This window comes from Manihot esculenta, chromosome 2 (assembly GCF_001659605.2).
Source record: "Manihot esculenta cultivar AM560-2 chromosome 2, M.esculenta_v8, whole genome shotgun sequence".
Lineage (NCBI taxonomy): Eukaryota > Viridiplantae > Streptophyta > Magnoliopsida > Malpighiales > Euphorbiaceae > Manihot > Manihot esculenta.
The window spans coordinates 36,121,427-36,140,043 of NC_035162.2; the positions used below are offsets into that span (position 1 = coordinate 36,121,427).

General features: G+C 30.4%; 1 protein-coding gene across 1 annotated transcript; it reads right to left on the reverse strand.

Annotated features, from left to right (window-relative positions):
• Positions 1-3,214: 3,214 nt before the first annotated feature.
• On the reverse strand, positions 3,215-17,301 carry LOC110607877. The gene is made up of 9 exons (XM_043952183.1): positions 14,436-17,301; positions 13,849-14,280; positions 13,017-13,778; positions 8,009-8,824; positions 7,234-7,923; positions 6,654-7,097; positions 5,595-6,329; positions 3,573-4,397; positions 3,215-3,452 (listed from the first exon to the last, which is right to left on the reverse strand). The coding sequence occupies exons 1-9, from the start codon at positions 17,247-17,249 to the stop codon at positions 3,435-3,437; spliced, it is 7,536 nt and encodes a 2,511-aa protein (XP_043808118.1). The 5' UTR covers positions 17,250-17,301; the 3' UTR covers positions 3,215-3,434.
• Between the last annotated feature and the right edge of the window lie 1,316 nt (positions 17,302-18,617).

The window sequence follows — 18,617 nt, forward strand, 5'->3', positions numbered from 1 at the left end:
TGAAGGTTTTGATGGTTGAGTATGGGTAGATATGCATGTTTAGGTTTATGTGGGTTTTATGCCCAATGTATGTTATGTGATGTTTGTGTTGAGGAGTTTATGTTAGTTTATGCTCCTTTATGCTTGTGGGAGTGAGTATGCATGATTGGGAAAGAGTGTGTGAGGATTTGGTTGTTTTGATGGTTTTGGCCTATGTGGGTCATAAACTATCTATGCATGCTTTGATGTTGTTTTTGGAGTTTAATCTAGTTGTTAAGCTCCTTTGTGCATGGTTAGAGGTTTATGCATGTTTTGGTTTAGTTGGGTGCTTGTTTTGGGGTGTTTGGAAGGTTTGGGAGGCTTGAATGCATGTTGAAGCTGAGTTCTGCCCTTCTGGGAACAACTCAGGTTCGGCCGCCGAAGGTGGTTTCGGCCGCCGAACCTGCCTTTGGATGCATGGTTTGGCCGCCTAACCTTGCCCCCGAAAGTTGAGTTTTGGCTTGAAAGCAGACTTTCGGCCGCCGAAGGAAGGATTCGGCCGCCGAAAGTGCCTGACTTTCGTCTCTGGAGTGGGACTTTCGACCGCCGAAGGTGCCGCCGAAAGTGCCCGAGTTTCGTCTCTGGAGGGAGGGTTCGGCCGCCGAAGGTGCCGCCGAAAGTGCCCTGTCCAGCCTTTTCATGGGTGTTTTCTATGCATGTTTAAGTGATGTTTTACGGGGTTTGTGGGCAGTTGTTTATGAGTGGTTAGAATGTGTTTGGCACCTCATTCGAGTCCACCTGTGTAGGATCGGACCCGAGGGATCGAGGAGGCCATCAGTGTTAGCAGTTGCAGAGTCGGTTCAGCGTCTGCCAGAGGTGAGTAGAACTAAACTTAATCTTATATATACAAAATCAAATGCCTAAAGCATGCTCATGCATCATGATTATATGTAATAGGATGACTGCACTAGTTTCACGAATATGGCGCATTGCATTATTTGATGTTGATTCAGGAGGTTTGGACCAAGGCGACTTCAATAGCCCATTTCTGTCATTGAGTCTTGGGTAAGTCCTTTGAGAGCCGGACAAGTACATATAGGAAAGTCCCTGTGAGCTCTCTGTGGACTAGGTACCCTGTCATGTATGTGAAAGTCCTGTGTGAGCTCCTTTGGGGGAGCCGGGCACCGACAGAGGGATTTTTGAGGTCATGTCCGATCCTTGAGAGTAAAGGATGCTAGCAAAGAAAGAAACTCTCAAAAAGCAGTCCGTGGGGAATATTTATTTGCATGAACCTCGAGACGGACCCAGATATGTGATTTCTTTGTGATATGACGCATTTCATGAGAGCATGTAATTAATGAACTGTTTTCTATGTTTCTACTCACTGGGCTTTTTAGCTCACCCCTCTCCCCTAACCCCAGTGTTGCAGGTTTGAGGTTGATCGGGAAGTCTCAAGAGCAGAGGTTATGCTTTTGTAGTAGTATTAGATTAGTACTGTTAGTATGGACATGATGTAATGTAACTGAGTTATTGTAATGTAAAGTTAAGTGGAGTTATGCTTATGGTTAGTACTGTGCTTGGCCCTGAAACTTGGTTAGTCCCTGTTTAATACATGATGTATGTTATGTTTAGTGTTGAGTTGTGTTTGAACTAATCTTGTGGCATGTGTTGTTTACCACGCTATGGTAATGGATGAGGACCCTAGTGGAGGTCTTGTTTTGTGGTTTGATGCATGCACAGGTTAGGTTTGGTCCTTTGAATGTGACTCCGGCTTGATGTATGTTATGTTTTCAGTTATGTCGCGTACAGGTCAAGCTCGGTATTTACATCAGATGTTTCAGTTTTTATGTTAAAGTTTTGATCATGTATGGGATTTGACCGGGTGATAGGAGGTATGTTTGGCTTGCTACGGGTCCCGGCGGCCTTAAGCCGATCTAGATCCTAGCGCCGGTGGCGGTTCGGGTCGTTACAGAGGGGTATCGGTTTCTGGGTCGTTACAGTAGAATTGTATGTCCCATCAAGTGACCAAAGTAAAGTGGTATCATTTGGTAAAGGTGAGCAGTGTTGAATTTGTGCATCCAACGTGTGATGTAGAAATGATCCAACTGAGCATGCCAAAATATTGTTATCTTGCTAAATTAAATTTTTGTATTGAAACTCTAAAGAGCAACACTATGATCAAAAGTTTATGTGGTGTATCGTTAATTTTTTTTTAGAGAATCCTAATTTGTCAATGAAAGATAGATAACAATGCTTTTCTATTAAGTTAAGTGTAGAAGAATTAAATCATAAAGTATTCATTATTCATTTTAAGTTCATGTTTTTCTTTATATTATTACATTACATTCAGGTAAATAAAAAATAGCAGTTTTATAAATTGTTTAAATAAAATATATTTGCCATTTTTATCTAAGCTAACTCTTAATTTTTTTTATTAATTAATTTTTTATTTTAACTTTATATAAATGAAACATATTCAGAATCTCTTGAAGAATTTCTTAGCAAATATACGAAAAGTTATATAATATTGTTTATTACATCTATTATATTTATTTTAAATTTTTTAAAATAATAGAAAGTGAGATACACGATGATCTAATAATCAAATTTTCCATTTTCATATTTTTTTATAATCATTTCACAAATATGACAATTTTTATGAATAGAACAACAAGTACCTTTTACAATATTATATTTTTTTAATATTGAAACTTTTATTACTTTATAGTACTCATTTATTTTCACTTTTATATCTTTATAAGATACAATTTTATATCTTTAACACTGTATTTGGTGGTCATTGATTCTCATCTTTCATTTGATTTATTATAATAATAATATACATGAAAATAATTCATTAGAATGGAGAATCGTATATCTACAGAACTTATTTGAGTAAACCCACAACACCAACTATTTGAAAGATAATTCAGCTAGTTTAGTTCTTGTAAGTTCACTTAACACAAAATATAACTAATACTGCATTCATGTATATTAAAAATCACAAGGAAAAAATTTTAACATACATCGTCCATTAAGCATTTGGTATCACACCGTCCCAATATACATGTTCTAGGAATATAAAGTACACACAAACCGGTAGGAATATACAAAACAAAGACCAAAGCAGAAGTAATCATAGTTCGATAGAAGTAATCATAGTTCGATAAGAATCCAATGGTAGACAGAAGCCATAATCCATGATTTTAGCCAGGTTGTTTGGAATGGTACCAAGCTCACATTAACCTAAGACATGGCATTAGTGGAGTTTGTTTTAGTTATAATACCAAAAAAACAAATATAGAACGCTTTTAGCAATAGTAATATGAGGGCAAAATGGTTCTTATACCATTTTAAAATCTCAGAAAAAAAAAAGCAATATCTTGCATAAATGCTTTCATTATGAATAAAGAAGCCCTTTCACAATTTACCTTTGATATGACTTTTATGCTTAGTGTCGCCTTTGTACCGATAATTCAATATTCTCTAGCATTCTGTACATTATCCAAAACATTCAAGGACAACAATGTCAGGATCAAGAAGAGAATACATGTAATGTAAGTATTCTATGGCTTAGAAAGAAGTGGGAATTTGATTAACTAACACATACATACCATTTCTGCAAACAATTGTTGTATAGCAGCATTCAGATTGCCATTCCAATGCCATTGGTCATCTTTTTGTACACCCAGCAGGCTGCTTGTGCTTAAGACTCCTTTTGAGAAAACCTGCAGCTTGGGGCATTGCTTCACAGTTACATTTTTCAAAGAGGGGAATTTGAAGCTGTGTTCTGATGAACAAAAGCAAACGAGGCTCGGCAAATAATGAAGTTCCAAAGTTTTCAATTTGCTAAAGATAATATCCTCTTTCAATTCAATTTTATCTCCATCATTTGCAACTATCTCTTTCAATCCATCACATTCTTCTATACTCATTGTTGTGAGTCGCACAAGACTTTTTGCTGTGGAAGATGTTACCAAACTAAGTAATCCATTGCATTTCAACACGTTCAACGTGATTAGATTTTGAAAAGTAAAGGATGGTGCTAAAGCAACCATACTGTTACACCTGTGAACATGAAGAAGTTCAAGAGACTGTAGAATTTGGTCTAGCTGGGAGTCTTGGTTCCCTATATCCGTCAAATTAGGAAGGTTACTCAACATTAGTACCCGTACCAGTCTAAGAACCTCAGCATATTTTTTCCCATCAATAGAGCCATCACATGGGAACAGCTTCTTGAATTGACTACAACCCACTTGAAGAATTTCCATAGGCTGAAATCTTTGAAGGAGATCAAATGGAAAAACTGCAGATTCATCATGAAAGCAACGTATCCCAATGTTTGTGAGTTTGTGAAAGAGATCAGCTGGAAACTGGCCTTCCAATATCATTGCCGCATCCTTTCTTGTTAGAGTTAAATTCTCCAAGTTGGAGACAACCTGTAAAGATCAATCATATGAAAACATGTTGAACATTCATGTTGCATCTAAAAGTTTGCAGATATATGGAAGAAATAACCATTTTGCATTCTTTTATAGCGAAAAAGGATCATTACAACCCATATTTAAATTTAATATGGTAATCACAAATTTTAACATATTATAACTATACTGTAAACTTTTATAATTACTTTCGTTAACCATTAATTTTCTCTTAGTTCCTTATTATATTATAAGATGAAAAGATTTTAGAGTGAGTGTAATTAAATACAATTAATATTATTTATTGACTTATGGTGTTTTATGCATTTAAATAATCATATAATCCAAATTTGATAATTAATTTACTCGAGAATCAATTTTTTTTTAGGATTAATTGTAAAAAAATCCATATTTTACCATTGTTTTATAATTTTACCCTATATTTTTAGAAATAGCCAATTTAAATTTATATATTTAAATTTTTAAAAATTACACCTGGCTATTAAAATTTCCATTAATGCAAAAAATTATATAATATGGATAATTAATTCTAATAAGCCTAATTACAAAAATAAGTCAAAATTTGACAATTTAATTCAAACATTTATTTTTTTAACGTAATTTGACAAATTTTCAAAAGATATTTTACAAAATTTTGAAAAATTGTGAAACATTATTAAACTTTATCCAGTTTCATTTAACATATTTATTATTACTGTTAAGTATTAACTAATTCTAAACTTCATTTCAATATTTGTGGCGTATCCATTTATTCAAATTTTGTACTTTAATTACACATGGCTCTCTCCTCACTTGCACTAAATCTTTATCACAATTTAATGGTCATTAACTTCAAAACTATGTGTAAAGATTCCATTAACAAAAATAAAATAAAAGTTTAATAACTTTTAGAAATTTGGATTAAAAAAAAACTATTATTCAACTAATAAATTTATTCATAATATAAAAACTAAATAGTAGAATACTTAATATTTAAAAATTAACGAAATACTAATCAGTAGGTTTTTTTAATAACTCTGAAATATTTTAATGTATTTTTATTCATAATATAAAGACTAAATAATAAATTTCATGTAATTATAAGAATTGACATTTAAAAATATTACTTATACACAAAATAATACCAAAATTTTTTAAGATATGAAAAGGAAAATTTTAATGTTGACCTGAAGAAAAGTGGACTGAGACTCATACCTTTCTAAATGAGAAAAGCGGTTGTGGATCCTGAATCATAGCTTGGCTCTCCTTATCTGTCTCTAGCAAGTTCTCAGATTCAGGGCAAAAGATATTTAATTTCTCACAGTGATACACAATTAAACGCTTCAGTAATGGAGACTCCAAAGTGTGTATTCCTGAATAGAAGCACTTGAGTTCATTTAATTCCCCAAGAATCAAGAACTTTAAGCAAGGAAAAAGAAACTCTATAGTTGCTTCTGTTCCTTGGTCCCGAGCAACAATTTCCTCCACCCCACCACAACTTTCCACATATAGTGTTTCTAGCTGCAGCAGATTTTTGGCTATCGTAGCTGGGAAAATAGCTTTTAGATTTGGACAATCCAAAACCACCACTGAACTTAGGTTATCAAACAAGACAAGTCCCATAGGATCCTTATTCCATACATGCTTCAGATTAGGGAGGTTTCTTATGTCCAGAGTTCTCAACTGAATGGTCACTGTTTCTTTCAATTTTATTATCTCTTGTAGATCAAATACCTCTTCCAGTGAATCACAATTGCCTATGATCAAATCCTCGAGATTCTGGAAGCGTCTCAGCAACATGGATGGAAAGATTTTAAGTAGTTCTTTACAGTGCTCTACCGTTAATGCTTTTATTTTGCAAAAAGAATCTGAATGGAGTTGATTATGCCATAGCATGTTCAAATAATCCATGTTAAGAATCTGCATTTTCTCCAAGTCTGGGAATGCAACCTGTATCAAAAGTCAATAGTCTCGGTGAATAAACTAGACATGATAATTTTATTTTGAGTAGGCTAGTCATGTGCCTCATCAATTTGTTAGACATTTATCTATTATATTTACAGTTTGTTAGACATTTATCTATTACATTTATCTATTATATTTACAGTAATTCTAATTGGATTTGGATGGACTCTATATATATATATATATATCAAAATCCATTTAAGCAAATATTTCATTGAGATTTGAAGCATGCAATTTACCGACCAAAATTATTCATTTAAACAAAAGGCTACATGTTAAGAATCATTGTTAAGGGAAGGAACTACATACCTTTTCATCAAATAAAGTAGAGTTTATAATTTCAAGTTCATTATTTGAAGTTGGAGAATTGGAAACAAATGTTCTCATTTGAGGGCAGTTTTGTATGCAAATCTCTTTTAAGGCAGAGCATTCAACTAAATTAGTTGTGCAGAATCGGGTGAGTTTTGGCAGATCTTTGAGCTTCAGGGACTCTAGTTGATGGAGTAACATGATTTCTTCATCCAATCCCTCCCTGAGTATCACTTGTTCCATTATCTTACAATTGCATACCTCAAGTCTCTTCAGATGCACAATACTTGATGATGATAATAGATATTTTAGATTCCCACAGCCATCCACAGTCAGGCTTGTTAAATTCTCAGTATAAGAGGACATCTTCAAGTGTTGAGCTTGCCACATCATCTCAACATCAATTGATGACAGTTTCAGGTCCTTCAGATTAGGAAAAAATACCTGCAGTGAAATGTTTTGCTTAATCACCATTCGTCCATATTTTCTAAGACAATCACTAGTCACTATATACTTCTTATGCCAGAAATTAAAGCATACTCAAAGTAAAGTTCTTAACAATTAGAAATAGACTACCAACCTTTCGCTCAACAATTTTATCAATTGCTGCATCTGCTTCCCAAAAGAATGAACAAGTGAATGTGGTCGGGCAATCAACTACAGCAATCTCTTTCAGAGATGGACAATGCACAGTACCACCGCCGGAACTGAAATTGATTAATCTGGGCAAGGATTCAAGAATAATGGAGTTTAGGTGAGGAAATCTGATCTCATCCATAGATTCTTCTGTGATGATTTCTTCAACCATAGCACAACTTTTCACTTCAAGCACTTGGAGTTGCTCAAGGCCACAGCAGATGGTACGAGTAAATATATATCTCAAACTGCTACAATTGTAGATTTTGAGCAGTTTAAGGTTTCTGAGATCTAAAATTCCTTTGGGAATCTCAATCCACACAAGCCTCAACATTGGAAGATTTATCAATTTTAACTTCCTCAACTTGAACAAATTCCCAAATGGTCCATCAAAGTTTGGCCATTCTAGGCCAAATACTTGTTCCACTGAATCACAATTTCTGACCTCAAGCTTTTCCAAATCATTTAGAATTGGCAGTAGATTGGATGGAACAACAATGGAGGAAAATGCAACCTCGTCTACTTCCAAGGAACTTAAATTGTAAAAGAAATTGACTGGAAGTTGGGTTTTCCATGCCTCTTTTAGTTGAGAAAATTCAGAGAGTTTCAAATGTTGTAGGCCATTGAATCCAACCTACCAAAGCAAAACAAGGAATTAATGATTATGTAAACAAAAATTACTTCAAGTACCTAACTATTATCTAGAGCAATGAACTTACCTTATCTGCATACAATTGTTTTATAGTGGAATTAAGATCCCCAACCCAACGCCACTTATCTCTTTCTTTTGTCAAATTTACTCTCTTTAGCCTTGGTGTGCTTATAGATCCTTGAGAAAAAACCTTCATTTTAGGGCACTGTGAGAGATCTACAACTTCCAAAGCTGGAAATTTTAATGTGCAACGTGCGGATGAGCAGAAAGTTTCGAGGCTTTTTAAGCAGTGAAGTCTCAAAGTTGTTAATTTCCACAAAATAATCTCATTTTGGGATTGGAAATTATTTTTGTCGCTTGACACAATTTCTTCAATCGTATCGCTTTCTTCTATAATCATTGTGGCGAGATTGTGCATACTTTCAGCAGTAGAAGAAGATACTAAGCTTGACATTCCATTACACCTCCTCACAATCAGAGTCGTAAGATTTTGGAAAGTTGCAGAGGATGGTGCCAGATTAGTCAAACCATGGCAATCCCATATTTGAAGAGTTTCAAGATTCTGAAAAAATGGAGAATCTTGATTCCATACATGTCTAATATTAGGAAGCCAATTAAGCTCTAAGCATCGGATCTGTGATGGAACTGGATCATGACCATGACCATGTTGCAGTAATTCTTTGAAATAACAATCTTTCAAAACAAGGATTTCCAAATTTGGAAACTTCTGAAGAAGATTAAGTGGCAAATTCAAGAAAGAATAACCAAAGCTTTGCAGGTGAAGAAATTTTAGTTTGACAAAGAGATGCATTGGAAATTGGCTTTGTTGTATCATTGCAGCGTCCTGGTCATTTATTGTTAATCCCTCCAAATTGCCAATAATCTGTTAATCATTCAAAAGAAAAAGTATGCACAATCAAAATTTTGAGTGGGATGAAATCAAGAACGAAAGCTTTTATAAAATATAATTAAATTAAAATTTTGAAATGTTTAAACAAATCAAAATTACAAGATTGTTAAATAAAAAAAAAATCATTATAAAGAATTTTATCACCAATGAAGTTATATTTTATCCTTAATAAATAAATTATAGTAAATAAATTTATTTTGATAAGATTTTACGAATTATTTATCTAAGTTAAAATCTTGAAATAGTAATTGAATAAAGACAAGTAAAATTATCCTTAACTTTTAAATTACTTTTAGTATTATACATTTTAATAAAAATAAAATAAAATGCAACAATAAAATTAATAATAGTAGTAAAAAAATTATATATTATAAATAGTACAATAAAAAAATTAAAGTCTTTTTTGCACTTAGAAAAGAAAAGGATAGCATTATATGTAAGGGAATAAGATTTAGTTTTTAATTTCTTACAATGAAAATATTAATAAATTATTTTAACATATTGAGAATTAGAATTTTATAATATAATAAATTATATATTTATTTTGATATAATAAATTATGCAGTGAGATTACGTTGATATATAAATGCATTATAGATAGGTTTGCTATTTTATTTTAAAATGCTCTTTTTTTAATTTATTAAATAAAAAATCTATTATTAATAAGTTATAATCAAATACCATATAAATTTTAAAAAGAAATAAAATATATTAAAAAAGATTAACCTAAAACTTTTACAATTTAAATTAAAATAATAATAATATCTAAAAACTTATAAGTATTAAATGAAATAAAATAACTTAACTTTTAAGACTAAATTATAAAATAATTCAATGAAGTAGTATAATAAACAAACATGAATATTTTCTTTAAAAACTAACTAAAATATATTCTAAAGTTTTTTTTAATAAAATTTAATAGCAATCAAAATTATTAATAGCAATTAAACCTAAATTTAATTAATTTATTGTTCTATTTATTATAATTATTTAGAATTGTATTGTATTAAATTAACATTTATAATATTATAATTATTAATTTTCTTTTGTACTAAATACATGGTCTATACAAAATTAATATATTAAAAATCAAACCATATTGATATGATTTCATAATTGAAAAAAAAAAAAAGAAACCAATAATATATAAATTAAATAACATAGTTCAAACCTTTTCTATTATTTTAATAAGATTTTGATTTTTATCAATAATTGAACTAAAAATATACCAATATCAAAAAAATTAATTTTTACAAATAAATTTTGTATATTAAATTTATTATATATGATTTCAATATAATTATATATCTACATGCGATTAAATATATAATAGTAAGTAGTATATTTATTTATATTGATAAATGACATATATATCTATAATTTGAAATACACATATATTTCAAAGACTGATAATATATATAAAAATATAAACAATGGGAGAACTCATCAACCGATTAATATACTTTTAAAATATTTAATACAATTACACAAATTTAATTATTAATATTAATTAGTTAATACATAAAGCTAACTAAATAAAATTTAAAAACAGCAATCTAATAATATTTTTTTAATATTTTATAAAACATAATTAGATTATTAATTAAATGGTAAATTATACTTTAATTTTTGAATTTTAACATAACTAATAAATCGATCTCTATATTTCTAAAATCAAACATTTCAAATACCTAAAATATTCTCATGAATGCTTAAATAATTTTCAATATAGATAAAAAATTTTATATTGTATAAACTACACTTTAATATTTAAATTTTAGCATAATTGATGGATCAGTTTTTCTACCTTAAAAACTAAATTCTTAAATCCCTTTATATTTAATCCATCTAAAATTATAGTTCTTCCGTCTATTATAAATATTAATTCTAAACTAGTGAATGGTCAAACTTTTTCTGAAAGTATAATTTTTTTCTAAAAAAGTTTATAACCTATTTAAAAGTTACTTAGTATCACTTAAAAATAGATAAAATATAATGTATTTTCTGAAAGTATTAAAATTATAAGCAAATTAAAAAATAAAAAGTATTAAAAATTAATTAAATAAGATATTATAAATAAAAGTTAATGGTGATTTAAGTATTCTTTTAAATAAAAAAATAAAGGACCAAAATGTTTAAATTATAATAGATAAAGACAGACCAATTTATTAATTATGCTAAAATTTAATAATTTATCCTATTAAACACTTTTAACAGAAAAAAATAGATGAAAGAATCACTGATTTGGACGGATCAATTATAGAAAAATTTAAGTGTTTGGTTTTAAAAATACAAGATCAGATCCATTAATTATATTAAAATTTAAGGATTAAAATGTAATTTACTCTTAATTAAAAAAAAAACCTTAAAAGCTTAATAAAATTCAAGAGACTTTCAAAAGAAAAAAAAAATATAATTAGGTCTTTATCTATTTGTATTTAATAAAACATAATTAAATTATGATTAAAAACTTCAAAAATTAAAAGCTAACTGAAACAAACGCAAATGGGAATTTTAATATTCTTTTTATATTAGTAAATAAAATATTGTAAATAAATTTGTGATGAAAATAATTCATATTTTATTCAATTATTTTAAAATTAGAAATACTAAATGAATTTGAAAAAAAAAATAACTCAAGGATTAAAATGAATTTGCTTATGTTTAAATATTTAACTTTATTCATTTGTGAAGTTTTAAACACAAAAATAATAAGAAATATGTGAATTAGGAATATAATAATAAATAAAGAGAAAAATTAGTTCAACAATATTATATATGTTAAAATTTTTAATTAACAAGTTTAAAAGGAATAACTAAAATTAATCAATAAAAGACGATATGAAAACTCTATAATTCAATCAATAAAATTAATAATTTTGGCCAAAATTTATCATTGACATAAAGTTAATTTTTTTTTAATTTTTTTTTGTTATTTTGGCTAAGGTATATATAAGGATGCAAATATAAGCCAAACTGATTGGCAAATTAAAATACAATCAACTTTTATATCATTTATTATAACTATAAACTTTACTAAAAGTAAAAAATAAAAATTACAAAAAAATAATATAATAGATTACAAATAAATATTATAAAAATATAAAAGCACTGCGTGAACTTAGAAAATGAAAATAAATAGTATTATGTGGATGAAAATATATTTTTTTATAATTTTTTTTATGATCTTGTTATAATACTAAAGTTTTTGTATTGTTTAATAAATTGACAATTTAAAATTTTATAATATAATAAAAATTCAATATATAATGGTGGCATCCTGATAATTTTTTAATAAATTTTTAATATATAAATTTATAAAAATATAATTATTTAATCCCTATACACACATTCAACTTTTCTGTATTTTAAATTTTTAAAAGTTAAATAGTTATATTTTATGATTTTAAAAATTAAATAATTATATATATATTTTATGATTTTAAAAATAAATTAAACTAAACCCTCGATAGTAATTGAAATTAAAATAACGATTATACCTATAAAATTATGAATATTAAATAAAAACAAATATTAAGACTATTAATTATGAAATAATTAAATAAAATAATAATGATAAAAAATAATATAGATTTCAAATATTAATTTTGAGTGAATGGACTAAAAAAATACCATTTATATCATTTTATATTTTAATTTAAATATTTAAATTTTATATAAATTGATCCATGTATAATTTTAGTTAATTTTTAAAATTTAAAATGTAATAATTTGAATGTAAATATAAATCAATTTCACTTGTAAAAATAATATTAACTATTATTTAATCATAATTAACTAATATTTTGTACTAAATCTAAGAGTAACATGTTTTATAATTATTACTACAAAATAAATGATTCCCTGTGGTATATTTAATAATTGAGTTATTTATTTTTTAAATTAAATATATTAATTAACCATAGTTATGTGAAAATTAATATTATAGACTAAAATTATATTCATATATAATCATTAAACCGATTCATAATTACATTCAAAATTTAAATATTTGAAGTTAAATAAATAAGCAGTGATACGGCACTTACAGATTTAGTCTGCTGGTAAATATATCTAAGTAAATTTTAGAGATTTCAAATTCTATTTTCTAATTTTTAATTTTCATTTAAAAAAAAAAAAACAAGAAATAAGTAGTGACACTCACCTCTCTAAATGAGAAAAGTGGCTGCGAAATTTGAAGTTTCAGTTCGTCCTCTTGCTTATCCATGAGCATTTCTTGTATTTCTTGAGATTCAAAATTGAAAGTTTGCAGCTTTGCGCCGACATACACATATAAATGTTTTAGTTGTGGACATTCTAGAGTATGCTTTCTTGAGTAAAAATACTTCAATTCATCTAATCCCCAAAGGACCATGGTCCTTAGCCCACGAAATGCAAACTTGGAAATAATAGCAAGTGCCTCTACTCTTTCCTCCTTAGTAACGATTTTCTCCATTCCACAGCGAATTATGCGTAGCGATTGAAGATCCGGTAGACATTGAGCTACTGAAAATGGGAATAATTTTTTCAAATTTGGACAATCCCAAGCATACACTACACGTAGGTTATGAAAGGAGAGAATGCCATGAGGATCCCTATTCCATATTTGAATTAAGTTGGGAAGATTCCGAATGTCCAAAGTTCTCAATTGACTGTATCTTACAACATGTGCTTCTCTTTCTTTTACTATTTCTTGGAGATCAAACACCTCTTTCACTGAATCACAGTGTCGTACAGTTAATGATTCTAGATTCACCAAGAACTTTTCCAACAATTTAGACGGAAAGATTTCCAGTAGCTGTTTTCCATTTACCACCTTTAGCACTTTTAATCTACCAAAGGAATCTTCTAGGACTTCATCACACCATATCATCTTCAACATATGCATGTCCTCAACATGCAATTCTTCCAAATTAGGAAATCGAACCTAAAAATACAAACATTAGAGAAAAATATTTTAAACATGACATGAAGGAATGATTGATAAAGATTAGAACCTTTTCATCGAAGAGAGCTGTGTTCACTTGTGTGGAGACAAATGCTTGTAAACGAGGACAATTCTCCATCTTCAACACTTTCAAGGAGGGACATTCAATTAACTTAGCCATGCAGAACCTTACAAGCTTGGGAAGACCTTTGAGCTTCAGAGAGTCTAATTTAGGTAATAATATTTTGCTCATCGTTTCTCCTTCTCCTGCTGCAAGTATTACTTCTTCCATAGATTTGCAGTCACGTATCTCAAGCACTTTAAGCTGTGCAAGACTTCCAACAATAGAAGATGTGAATAGAAAGTTCAAATTCCCACACCCATCTACAATCAATGTTGTTAAATTTTCAATATTTGGAGACAATGCTTTATGTTGACAAGGCCATATCATTTCCACATTAATTCCAACCAAGTTCATGTCTGCCAAATTAGGAAATCGAATCTGCAGGCACAATTTTTATTTCATGAGAAATATAATATTATCATTTAAAAGGAAGACTGACAAAAGTAACAGAAGATTAGAGAATTAAAAAGTAAAATTCTTTAATGTCTAAAACATAGATAATTAACAAAACAAAAATAGAGAGTGGATGAAACCTTGTCGTTGAAAAGTGCCACCAGAACTTCGGCATCAGCTTCACATACAATTTCATTGGAGGCCGTAGTAGCTATTTCTTGATTTCGTGCTCTTTGAAATGTAGAATGCACCTTCACTTGGGAACAAAAGCTTGTAAATTGGGGTAGATTTTCCAACGTTAAGGATTGTAGTTGCGTCAACTCACATTCTTCATCATCTTCACCTTCCTTGGCTACTATCACTTGTATAATTTCGCAATTATTCACATTCACTTCTTCTAGCTTCTTAAGGACATTAAACATAGAAAATGAGAAGAGACTCCTCAATGCGTTACAATTTTCTACCTTTAATTTTCTCAAATCGCTAAAAGATCCCACTGTATAAGGCCCTCGATAAATCTTCTCCAAATTATTCAGATTGTGAAGAAATAATGACTCCAACTTGGGAAAAGCAGTGAAATGGTTCATTTTCATCGAGTCTATGATATATTGAATATCAAGGCTATTTTGAACATGAAGATGCATTAACTCAGGAAAGCCTTGATCATCTAATTCATAGAGAACACTTCTCACGCCCTTCAAGTCGTCCAAATATAGACTTTCGGTTTTCATCAGCAACACTTTTACTCTCTCCAACAAGGCGCTTCTATTCAGCTTGAGTTTCAATGATCTTGAGGTCTCATACTCATTATTAGCCCAATCCCACCCATCTCCAATGAATACTCTAAAACTTTCCAATTTTTCAGAAAATATATCTTTAGGCATGATATTTGCATCTATGATATGTATCTCTAGAGTGGACAATTTTGACAAAAGCTTCAATTCAGACAAGTTAGCGTTGTTGCTTCCTTCATCATGCCCTTCACCCTCCCATTGCACAAGGCTTCCCCCCAAGTATAATTCCTCCAATTGGGCTAGTGCTGATAGGACATTTGGCGAAATCACTTTAAGTCTTTGACATCTACTCAAATCCAAAAGTCGCAAACAAGTCAATTTTCTTACTTCATTCGGCAATTGAATAATTGTAGATTCCAACAAGCTGAGAACTTGCAGCTGTTTTAGCTCTCCAATTGCAGCTATGTCTTCCAAATCACAGCCATCCAAACATAATGTTTGGAGGTTCTCAAGAGATTGAAGTGACGAAGGAAGTGGTGACAAATAAATTCGCGTCAAATCCAAGACTTTGAGTTCTTTCATTCTACTGAATAAATTCTCTGTGATTTTGAGCGAGGAATCTTGATTGAACAAAAAAAATGACTTGAGTTTTGGGCATTCAAATACTTCAGGGAGCTTAGGGATTTTGCAATATCCCAAAGAGATTGATGTGCACTGCTTAAAGAAGTCCTCGTTCGGCCATTCTTCCAATTCAGCTTCATATGCTGCAGTTAGCACTTGATCGTGCTTTGACACAAATGAGGCTGCAAAGCTGTGAACCACATCATGCATTTTGACTCGCTCATGGTCCTCATCTTCAAGTAACAAACAAGACAGCTTTAGATCACTTATTACTGTAAGTAGTCTATTTCTTGTTGCTTTTAGTGTGATGAGTTGATTAAATAAGCCAAACCCCACTACATATTTCAACAAGTCTCGGATGCCCTCATTAGCTGTGAGTTGTCCCAAGAGTCGGAACAAAGACTTCTCCTCATCTCTCAAAAAGTTGTAACTCAACTCTAGGGCTGAGTAAACTCTCTTTTCATGTCCCCTGCCATCAAATATTTTAAGCTTTTCCAACGCATCATTCCATTCAAATGCCTGCTTATTTTTCAACGCAGTCGCTACTGCTACAATTAAAATGGGCAAGCCTGCACATCTCTTTGCTATTTCCACAGCTATAGGTCGTAAGTTGGAATCTTTAAGATCTCCCACCTTCTTCTCAAATAGACTCCATGCCTCTTGATGCTCTAAAACTTCAAGCCTGAAATCTCTCTGTACACCCATTTCCGACAATACAGATTGATTTCTGGACGTCATAAGTATCTTGCTTCCATTATGATCAGTTCCATAAGGAATTCCTATCTCATCTAGTTTGACTGCTGCCCATATATCATCAAGAATTATTAGAATTTTCTCTTCTTTTTTGATTCGCTCACTCAATCGAGCTGCTCGTACTGCAATAGACTCCGCACTAAGTTTGAAGTCTAGCCATTCTGCAATTTCTTGCTGAACACTTGTCAAAACCACACTGTGGGTGACAGTTGCTATAACCACCAATTTGAAGATTCCGAGTTCCCTGACCAGAGTGGCAATGTGTCTCACAAGTGTGGTTTTACCCACGCCTCCCATTCCGTACACTCCAATGAGATTGACGTCAGCATCTTTTAAAGCATTCAAGATTTCATCTACAACAGATGTTCTTGATTCAAAGGCTTCACACTCTTTGACTGCCCCTATGCCCTGTGGTGGAGCACGGTAGGAAACTCTGGGAAAATTTCCCCCTTCTCGGACTCCAACAATGATTGGTATTTCTTTACTGGCTTTTCTACTAATCTGGTGGCGCCTGATCAAATTTGGACACAATCCCATGAAGCACCTCCTTTTTCCTCCATCTTTATGTTGAAGAAGAATTTTATCTGCATCTTCAGCGACACTATCCACCTTAGCCAACCAATGCTGAACATCAGGTTCAATTTGTTCTAGTGGATTCCGCCCAGCCACCTCAACAGTGTGGTTAACCCTTTGTTTAACATCACTGAGCTTTTGAACTTCTTCTTCGAGATTGTGGATGTTGGCACTGTAGTTGAATACATATTTGATCTGACGCACAACAGGATTAACCAACAGTTCGAAAACTTTGGATACAATGGGAAACACCACTAACTTTGCAATGTCCATTTGCTGCTTTTTTTTTTTGTTTTTTGGGCAGAGAATAACAGCTACAAGTTACTAGAATAAAACGAGAGGTCAAAATGAAGAGAGTTGACTGCCTAAGATAAGCAAAGAAAATAAACAATTAACGCTCGTACAAAATCAAATGTGAAATGTAAAATAAAATTTTAAGTAATTTGCAAATAACAAGCAAGTAAAATGACAGAGTAGAGATTTCTAAGTATATATTTTAAATAAAAACAACATATAATATCAGACAAATGAAATGATTTTTTTTTTACTGAGAAAAAAGTTAAAAAAAAACAATTAACATTAAAATCAAATGCAAAACTCACTTTTTTAATTGAGAAATAAAAAGCAAAAGAATTCTAAAATAAGAAATAAAAAGCAAAAGAATTCTAAAATAAATCCATCTTAAAAATGACACAAAGATACTATGGAATTGAGTGATAAAAATAAAGGAGATCTTGTTACCTTTAGCAATCAAAGAGAGCCAGATCCAACAAGATGATCAGCTGATTACCACTAAAGAGAGATAATTGAAGAAACGGTATCAAAGCAAATTAATATGAAAAAAAAAAAAAAAACGAAGTATCAAAGAAACTGATGAAGCAATATGATCAGCTGATTACTACTGAAAATAATTGAAGAAAATGAAAAATAGAAACCAAACAGTAAAGTAATTTTTGCCAGTAAAGATTTCTGAGAAACACCTCTTTTATCATGAACAGATTTAAGATAAAAGGAAATAAATAAATAACTGAAAAATAAAAAAAAATCAAAATAATTTTTTTTTTCAGATCTACCATAAAAAAAATGGCATAAAATATGATCAAATAAATAAATGAAAAATCTGAATAAACAGATAAACAGTAAAAAAAATTATGAAATTAAATACTATATTTAAAAGAAACTTGTTACCTTCAGTAATCGGAGTTTTTTTCGTTGAACAGCAATCGGAGCATGTAGAGCGACAGAGAACAAAATGATGGGTTGATTTCTACTGAGAATTAAAGCCAAATTAAATACACTGAGAAGCACAAGACCAAGTCAAGAAGTTATAGTCAATACGCAGTAGGTTGTTTAATTGTTAATACCTCAGATATATTTATATGAATCAGTCTTGTTATTAAAGGGATTTATATTAAGCCTTGAAACCTATCTCGTCCAATGCAAAGTTTAGAAAAGTCAAACAAAAAAAAAAACACAAGTATTTTTAAATAACTCAAATTAAAATAATATCGTTCTAATTAACAAATCTCATTTACAAAATAGTATTTAAATGATTGTCAAATCAATTCTTAAGTCATTAGATTAATAGGTCGATTATTAGCTCGCCAATTAGTTATTAAATCGTCAAGTTACCAGTTGGTC

Bases quoted from the DNA above. Each gene is read 5' to 3' on its own strand.
- LOC110607877 (XM_043952183.1), bottom strand. From the start codon at position 17,249: ATGGACATTGCAAAGTTAGTGGTGTTTCCCATTGTATCCAAAGTTTTC. The intron at 7,098-7,233 runs GTTGGTAGTCTA...ATTTCACTGCAG, and splicing joins ATAAAATTGTTGAGCGAAAG to GTATTTTTTCCTAATCTGAA. The intron at 6,330-6,653 runs GTATGTAGTTCC...CTTTTGATACAG, and splicing joins CTACTTTATTTGATGAAAAG to GTTGCATTCCCAGACTTGGA.